General features: G+C 59.4%; 1 protein-coding gene across 1 annotated transcript in view; it reads right to left on the bottom strand.

The window, feature by feature from the left end:
- Positions 1–24: 24 nt before the first annotated feature.
- The window catches only part of Sema4c (semaphorin 4C), a 9,525-nt gene continuing 975 nt past the window's right edge, over positions 25–8,574 (bottom strand). Inside the window, exons 2-15 of the mRNA XM_015499710.2 lie at positions 7,220–7,365; positions 5,672–5,820; positions 5,122–5,184; positions 4,879–4,977; positions 4,684–4,780; positions 4,466–4,582; positions 4,225–4,376; positions 3,963–4,138; positions 3,298–3,442; positions 2,980–3,202; positions 2,778–2,890; positions 1,681–1,838; positions 1,522–1,592; positions 25–1,400 (exon numbers count right to left, since the gene is read on the bottom strand). Coding sequence (XP_015355196.1) covers positions 577–1,400; positions 1,522–1,592; positions 1,681–1,838; positions 2,778–2,890; positions 2,980–3,202; positions 3,298–3,442; positions 3,963–4,138; positions 4,225–4,376; positions 4,466–4,582; positions 4,684–4,780; positions 4,879–4,977; positions 5,122–5,184; positions 5,672–5,820; positions 7,220–7,328 — 2,496 coding nt within the window. The 5' untranslated portion in view covers positions 7,329–7,365 and the 3' untranslated portion in view covers positions 25–576. The remainder of the gene's footprint in view (positions 1,401–1,521; positions 1,593–1,680; positions 1,839–2,777; positions 2,891–2,979; positions 3,203–3,297; positions 3,443–3,962; positions 4,139–4,224; positions 4,377–4,465; positions 4,583–4,683; positions 4,781–4,878; positions 4,978–5,121; positions 5,185–5,671; positions 5,821–7,219; positions 7,366–8,574) is intronic.

Raw genomic sequence — 8,574 nt, 5'->3', positions numbered from 1 at the left:
AACATTCACAGCCCTAGAAGCAGGACTAGGCCCACCCCTGAGCCCTGCACTCCCCCCAAAGGGGTACAGCACCCTGCCCACCCCACCCCAATATGTACATCACTGCCCACACTCGGGGCAGGTGGGGGTAGGAGAGGCAAAGTGATTCGACCCCTTCCCCTTCATAGCTCCAAAGACTCACCAGGAGGACCCCAGGCCAAGGGAAGACTGACAGAAACAGGAAGGCTACGCTACATACACACACACACACACACACATACGCACGCACACACACCACACAAATGTACACAAACACACGCACATCTTGAAACTTCTGCCTTGAAACATTTTGGCTGCTGGGATCCCACGTGTCCAAGATTCACAGAAGAGGAGGAGCCTCCTGTGCGGCTGGTGCCCTGGTGAGCCACGCAAGTGGCAGTGCCCATGCTGAGCAGGTCCTCATGGCCGGGTGAGTGCTGGGCAGCGCCTGTCCCAGGCAGAGCAGGTGCCCGTGCCATGTCCCTGAGGTAGCTGGTGCCTGTGCAAATGTAGGCGTTGCGCCTCCCCCGCCCCCGCTGATGCGGTGGGCAGCTCCCCTCATACCGAGGACTCCTCGGGGTTGGAGTCGGGCAGCGGCTGGCGCTGCTGCAGTTTGCGCCGCAGTTCGTCAGCCAGCTCAGGCAGGGGATGCCCTCCCCGGTCCTCCCCTCCTAGCTGCAAGCGCACATAACCGTTGGCATTTGAGTTCCGCCCGCCCCCCAGGTGAAGCCTGGTTGGAGAAGGCAGGGGCTGGCCTGGGATGCCAGGAGGTGGAGATGGGGGCCCCCCTCCGGGCTGGCACCGGGCGTGTCCAGGCACAATCTTGAGGGAGCCATCTGAGTAGTAGTAGCCAACGGGATCCCAAAGTTTCTCATCTGTTTCAGGGCCGGGCCGAAAAGGGGGACTGGTGGGTTCTTTGGGCAGCTCCAGGGGGTATACCAGGGTCCTCTCAGCTGCCTTGGTGCCTTTTTCCAGCTCTTCCCGCAGCCGCCGGCGCAGGGACAAAACCAGAAGCAGCAGCACCAGGCACACGGCCCCCAGGGCCACCACAGCCAGCCACACTAGCCCCAGGTTTTCCAAGGGAGCCCGGGCCTCCAGGGTCACTGCGGGGCCCGCCACCACAGCCACAAGGTAGCCTTCAGCAGCCAGCCGTGCCCCCTGCTCCTCTGAAAAGCAGTGGTAGGTCCCAGCATGGCGGGGCTGGGCGGCCATCACCACCAAGGCCTGGAGTCGGGCATCGTAGAGGAAGGAGCCGGGCTGTTCTGCAGGTAGGTCCCGGCCTGCAAAGGTCCAGCGGGCGTGGGCCAGGTTGGAGGAGAGGCGACAGGGCAGCACCAGGTCCGTGCCTGCTACCACTGTGATGTTCTTGGGCGTGAACCTGGCTGCAGCAGCAGAGAGGGAAGGGAGCAGGGTCAGTGCGAGAGACCCAGGGCAGGGGGACGCGGAAACCCCAGCTGAGGCCCAGGGCCCATCCCAAGGGGACGGGGCCAGGAAAGAGCTCACCTTTCTTACTGCCACGAAGGTCACAAAAGGCCGAGGTGTCCGAGATGGTCATGTGCTGAACCAGCAGAGATCTGGCAGAAGCAGGGGGTGTCAGCAGCCTGGCTCCAACACCGTGCCCACCCACCTTTCTGATCCCAGCCCTCACAGAGCCCGACTCACCCAGAGTGGCTGACTACAGACACACAGCGGCTGGTGTTGACGCTCCAGGCACAATAGGGGTCCCGGGCGAGGACACAGTCTGCACAGAAGCGGTACTTCACACAGTCTGCCAGGGGCAGCTGGACCAGCTGGGAGCGGGAGCCCGCAAAGAGCAGCTTCTGTAGGAGAAGAAGCGTGAGAGGGTCCCCAGGGCCAGACACAGTGTAGGGTGGCTCAGACCCCAAGAAGCACAAGCAGGAGAGGTGACCAGATGAGGAGAAAGCAGAACAACAGCCCTCCAGAGAGGACCCAAGGCCTAAAGAACACAGAGTTTTCCTGCCAGTGAGCACAATCCTAAGCACCTTATGGTGGACATGACCTTGTTAGGGCCAACAGATACTTGACCCTGAGAGGTGTGATATCTCCCTCTCTCTGTCTGTCTGTCTGTCTCTCTCACACACACACACTGCAAGAAACATGTTCCTCCAGCTCCATCAGCTCTTACAATAGCACCAGTGCAGCATAAGGTGTTTTCCTCTGTTTGAATGGTAACTGCCAATCTGAGTGTTTACACAACCCCACACTCTCTTTCTGCCATTATTCCATGTGCTGGGCAGAATTTTAAGTCACAATAGCTGGCAAAAGGCAAACAAATCAGCATCGAGAGGGTGCTGCAAATGTGCCAGAAAGTTTTGCATGAGGGTTAAAGAAAAGGCCAACACTTTGGGGCACAGGGAGGGGAAGCGGAGGGTCAGGCCCAGAGCATCACTGGGGACTGGGTGGAAAGCAACCCTGGGAGGCCACTATAAACATGTCAAAGCTGGGAGGCCTAGCCAGCTGGGAAGGATCAGAGGGGAGGCTGTAGGCAAAGCCACAGCCCAACATGGAGGCACCTGAAGAAAATTCGAGCACAGGTGTCAGGCCTGGTCCCGGGAATTCAGCCCTGCAGGGACCCGGCATACATAATGCCCCTGCAGAGCACCAGAACCATTCGCACGCGCCCTGACTTCCTGGGCTTGCCGGGGTTGACTGGGGTATGCTGCGCTGGCCAACCATGCCAACCTGACTAGGGATGGTGGAGGGGTGCGATGACAGCGGCGTGAGGCCTGACTTGCTACCTTGCTTGGTGACAGCACCAGACTTTCCACTGGCTCCTGGTCAAACACTTGCAGCTCCTCAATTAGGTGGACCCAGGTCCCCAGGTTCACGGCCTTGAGCAGCCAGCCATCTCCTGCAGAAGTTTGGAGGACAGGGTGTCAATGACAGGGAATGAGGCTCTTGGGCGTCTCCCTGCCCCAGGCACGCCCGGCATCTGCCTACCTGTGCCAATGAACAGCACTGTATAGGTGGCTCCGTCAAGTCCTGTAATGCGGTCGGCCACCAAGTGGGTGAAGTTGGTGTTCTTCTTCACGAGCAGGGGCCGGCCCCACCGAGGTGCCACCTGGTCCTCCATCAGTGGGTGCTTCTTGATGAAGTTGAGGGTGTTGTCAGGCAGCTCCAGAGAACTAGTGTAGCCATGGCGACGGTGCCAGTTGTTGATGCACTGGTGGAGGCAGGGGTGTGGGCAGGGCAGCGATCAGCTGGGTGGGAGGCCATTGGAACTGACAGAGGGAGTGCATCCCCACCCTGGGGACTCACCGAGCCAGGCCGGGGGCTGGGTATTGGGTCAGTGTAGCGACCCCACTTCTGTGCTTGCTCACGGTACTCCTTGTAGGGACCCTCGAACACCCGCTGGATCTCTTCCAACTGGTACTCACAGACTGCAGACACGTCCATATCACCCCTATTGCAGTGAGAGAGGGACTGCAAGGGTCAGGTCCAGTGCCTGCCTTACTATCTCCCGCCAGCTATGAGGATAGCAGGAAAGCAGGCATTAGCACAAAGTGCTCTTGGGAACAAGAATATACCAGCAGTCCGCTCTAAAGTGCCACCAGGCCAGGGCCTTGCTCACCTCACCCAGAGGGCTCTAAAAAGGGGCAAGTATGAGCCAGGCTCAGTGGCGCACGCCTGCATCAAAGCCAGCTTCAGCAAAAGCGAGGCCCTAAGCAACTCAGTGAGACCCTGTCTCTAAATAAAATACAAAATAGGGCTGGGGATGTGGCTCAGTGGTCAAATGCCCCTGAGTCCAATCCCCAGTACAAAAAAAAGCGGGGGAGGGGGTCCAGGCAAGTACTCAGTGTTCCAGACACTGACCACCTGGATATTCCCCAGAGGACAGCCTGGTGTAGGCCCTCCCACCCACACACTGTCCCTAACCTGAACACCTGGTACTCCCAACTCCACAGGATTCCCAGCCAACTCACCAACGTGCTCGAAAAACACCGAAGAAGGTGGTATTGTGCCAGGAGGCACCCTGCAGGGTGTGCACAGCCCACAGCTGATTGAAATAGAGCTGCCAGTCGGGCGCCGAGCACCCCAGCCGCGCCTTCAGGAACGTGGTCCACTTCTTCTGCAGTGTGCGCGCGCCCCCCATGTCGCCCTGGAAAATGGCAAGGGGATGCAGTGGGTCAGCCCCTGCAGCGCCAGCAGGGCTCCCGGGGCCCATGCCGAGGGGCTACTGAGTACCTTGCAGACGCGGGCAACTCGGGCCACCACCTGCTCCGCATAGCAGTCATACTCCACAGCCCGCTCGCTGAAGAAGAAGTACACCTTGTCGTCATCCCCGGTGAAGCTCCCCACGCTCTCAGGGATGTAGGCAGAGGCGACAAAGTGGGGCTCTGTGGCAAGGCAAGGAGGGTCAGCCGTGGGGTGCTGGGGCCCTCACAGGCCTCCGGCCCTGGGCTTCCCCAGCCCATACCCTGCTCACCGTTGAGCCAAAAGGCCAGGTATTCTGTCTTCATGGGATGGTGGGGCCCCATGTTCCTTAGGATGACAGGCTCGGTGCCCAGGAAGTTGTTGAGGGTGGCTGAGTACAGCTCGCCATCTGCAGGAGATGGAGGATCAGCCACACCAGAAACAAGCCGGAGACACTCCAGAGTGTGCCAAGTCCCAGGGGACTCACCCAGTATGGGGGCAGCCACTCACCCACAAGGAGGCCAGTGTGGCCCTTAGCTGGGTCATAGGGACACTTCCCCTTCCCATCATCAAACTCTCCACGCTCCAAAGTGAAGGTGAGCATGTCCTAGGGATAGAGGGAGCCAGTCAGGAGGTCAGGCAACAAGGGCAGGGCCTTCTACTGGAGGCCAGGGCAGAGGGCAGCCAGGGAGGGGCAGCACTCACAATGTAGGCGCACTTGGGCTGAAAGGCGTAGGTACCGCAGACATACAGGTGGGAGGCGTTGTAGGGCTGCAGGAATCGGATGAAGTTGAAGCACTCCGTCTGTGGGGGAGAGGGGTCAGTCAGTGACAGTTGGGGGTGTGGGGCCACCAGTGCCAGGGTGGAGAGACGTCACCCTGGTGCAATAGAAGAGCAAGAAACAGTGCCCTGTGAGGTCCAGCAGGTGGGCAGTGCCTGAGCACCCACCTGGTTGCTCTTGCCTTTCTGGGTACACTCGATCTTCTTCTCAGCTGGTGCCTCCCAAGAGATCTAGGGAACAGGGGGGGGGCAATGTCACAGGTATAGGCTGAGCACGAGGATACCCTGTGTGAAAACTTGGTTCCCATCCTCTGGGGGCTTCTTTCAGTAGAGGACAGAAGTTCCTACCCACCAGCCAGGGGCCCTGGCACTTATGCCAGTCACTCAGGAGGCTAAGGCAGGAGTATTGCAAGTTCAAGGCCAGCCCCGAAAACTTAGTAAGACCCTGTCTCTAAATAAACTTTAAAAAGGGACCGGGGATGTAGCTCAGAGTTGTGCCCCTGGGTTTAATCTCAAGTACGTGTGTGTTGAGAGGGGAGTCCCAAACCACCCCACTATGGCAGAACCCAATAAGTGCCACAGAAAGGAGCAGAGAACTTGCTGATTCTAAAGGAGGGTGGGCAGGCCAGGGGGCTGAGGGGCAGGCTGCAATGCAAGCTCCTCTGCATCCTGTCCTGTCACCCCCCTACCCGCGTGCCTCCCCTGCCCCACCTCTCACCACGCCTTGCAGCTCCAGAGCCTCCACACTGAAGGCAAACAGGGCCTCTCGGGCCCCCACATACAGGAGTCCGGAATGCTCAGTCAGAGTCAGTGTCAGAAAGTCCTGGATGCCCGTTTGGGAGAACCGCCTTACCACTGTGGCTAGATCTGCAGGGACAAGGACAAGGCCAGAGTGAGCAGGATGCAGACAGGCAGGCTTCCCTGGGGTTCCAATCTTGCCTTGTCCAATGGTCTTTTGGGCCCAACCACCCTGGTTCCCCACATGAGAGACACATGCAGATGGCAGCCACGCCCCTGGCTAGCAATAAAGAGCATTTTCTGAATAGCCTTTGGCTTTGACGGCTCCACCCAGGCCTCCCCGGCCTTCCTCAGCCTGGGAAGAGGCAAATCTGGGCTGGTAAGGAGGAAGGAAGGACACTTCAGCCACAGCTTCCGGCCAGAGGAAGCCATCAGACTGATGGCTCTCCCTGTCAGGGTCAGCGGCACCTCCAGCTGCAGAGCTGGGCAGCCCCCCCCCCCCTCCGTTTCCTTGTCTTCTGCTTCCTCCTTTGCTGATTGCCTGCACCAGGGTCCAGCCAGGCCCTGCAGCCAGTCTAGCAGGGCAAGAGATATAGAAGAGTCGTGGGCTGTCTCAGGAAACCCTTCACTCCAGGCTGCCAGAAATGCAAGCACAGCTGGCCTGGGACAGGCAGGGCTGGCAGGAGGGGAAGGGGAAGAAGTTGGCACTGGGAGGTCAGAGATGACACTGAGGCTTGAGCCTGGGAACCTCTGCTGCCATTCAGCATGCACAGGGTATGTCACCATTTATCCAGTATATGACCCCTACAGCAGTCCCCTAAATAGCTGCCCCCCTGCCCTGAAGGTCCCCCCAAACCAGCCTGAGTCTTTGGCTGACACAGGTTGGCAAAGGAGGGCTTCTTTAGTAGTGGAGTGCAGCCTGTGGGAGGTGAGCTCATCCCAGGTCCCCAGAGTGCAGGGATGATACAAACACCTGACATCACCTCTTCACACAGGTGTGTGTGCACAAGGAGACTGCCAGGTCTGCCCTGTCCTCCCCGAATGTGAGCACATGCACTTATGCATACCCATCAAGGTGTCACCAGACAGCATGCGTGTGGGCAGCAGGAGGGTCTATTGGGGTGGATAAGGGGCTTCTGGGTACAGAGAACTAGAAAGGCTGGGGGGACAGCCTCTGACTAACTCCTGTCCTGGTTCTGATTTCTCCCTAGGCTTCCAGCAGCAGTGATTCACGAGGCGAGCATGGAGAGCAGACATTGCTCTCACTTGCACACCAGCCCAACAAAATCTGGGTTGGGGGGCTGGTAAAAATTCCCCCAGCGCCATCCTAAGTGTCAGAAAGGGGCACCTAGGATGCATCCCAGGTCCAAACCAATACCTAGTTCTGGGTCCCTGGGTCCAGTTACATTTCTGAGAAACTGGCACCAAACACATCAGAATAAACCGACCACAGGCTTAGAGGCAATTCCTAGGCAGCCTGTCCCCTGCCTCCCTCCCCCAGTCTTTTTGTCCGACTTGAAGCACTCACCCCCAGAAGGCACTGTCTTCCTGGGCACGAGATTCCACCACACCTCAGCCCCAATGCCCAGGCCCCACAGCCCTGCTGCCAGCAGCCAGACAGCCCAGTGTGGGGCCATGGTGCACGCCCCAGCTCTAAGCTCCAGACCAGCAGCCCTGCGGAGGGAAAAGAAACGGTCAGCATGGCCAGAGAAAACAACTTGGAAGGGGGCCACACCGTGAGCACACAGGACACCTGACAGGAGCTCCCTGGCCCCTCTCTTATGAGGGGAACCTAGCTCCCCACAGCTGGCCTCTAACCCCTCAGTCCCCCAGTGACCCAGAAGTCTCCCTGGGGGAGACAGGGAGGAGGTGAATCAGCTGGAGGCATGGACAAATATCAAAAAGCCCCCTAAGGCTTCCAGGCCCTCCCTAGCCCTCTCAACAGGAAGTTAGTTTAGAAAAATAAAAAAAGAGGGACACCCCCACACACACATTCAGACCTAAGAGGTTTGAGAGTTTCTTAAATTAGCCTCAAGGAGCAGGACCTGCATCCACTGAGCTCCAGCCAGCCCCAACCCAATTCTGGGAGGCAAACCCCTTGGCGGAGTGAGGGGACAAGTGGTGGGGCAGGGGGTTGGCAAAGCTTCCCACCCAGGGACTAGGTGCAGCATAGGTCCTGGACCCAGCCTGTCCCCTCCCCCAGCGCAGACAATAGCCGGGCAGAGCCCAAAACCCCGTTCCACATCGACAGGGACAGAGTGGGAGTGGGGCCGGGAGCCGCAGGGGCCCAGCTTCCCGAGGCCCCTTTGTTGCCCAAGAGGGAGGCAGGAAGTGGGTGGGATGGGCGTGGAAATGACCAGGGCCTCATCCTGTTCCTTGCTTGGCCTCCTAGGAGACACTAGCCCTCGGGCTGAGGGACGACAGGGATACAGTGCCAGTTCTGGTCAAAGCCGGGATCTCCCCGCGGAGCTGGCAGGCGGGGGCGGGGAAGCATAAAGGGGGTGGGGAGCCCAAGAGGGTTCCTCCAGGACCAAGGGGGAGGCACGCCTCCGGCCGGCGCCCCAGCGCTCCCTGGGGTGTGACGAACCTCTCCAACTCGGGGATTGCGCCCAGGGGGCCCTGCTCTAAGCAGACCATCGGTACTTATTTCCACTGCTTCTGTTCCCCCTACCCCGTACCGGGTACAGAGACAGAAGCTGGGGACTTGCTCACCCCAAAACAAAGGGTCCCCGCCAAGACCCCGTCCCGGGTCCCCCGGTTCTCCCCTCCCCCAGCTCCGGGGATTTGAATGCAAACAAAGCGGCAGCGCTGGGAGCATGGTGGAGCCTGGCCTACGGACGCCCTCTGTCGGCCCAGATCACCAGCGCGGGAAGGGCGGGGGGG

This window comes from Marmota marmota, unplaced genomic scaffold, assembly GCF_001458135.2.
Source record: "Marmota marmota marmota unplaced genomic scaffold, marMar, whole genome shotgun sequence".
NCBI classification, from domain to species: domain Eukaryota; kingdom Metazoa; phylum Chordata; class Mammalia; order Rodentia; family Sciuridae; genus Marmota; species Marmota marmota.
Note: the sequence above shows the minus strand (reverse complement) of the source record. Positions and strands in the feature narration are given on the sequence as shown.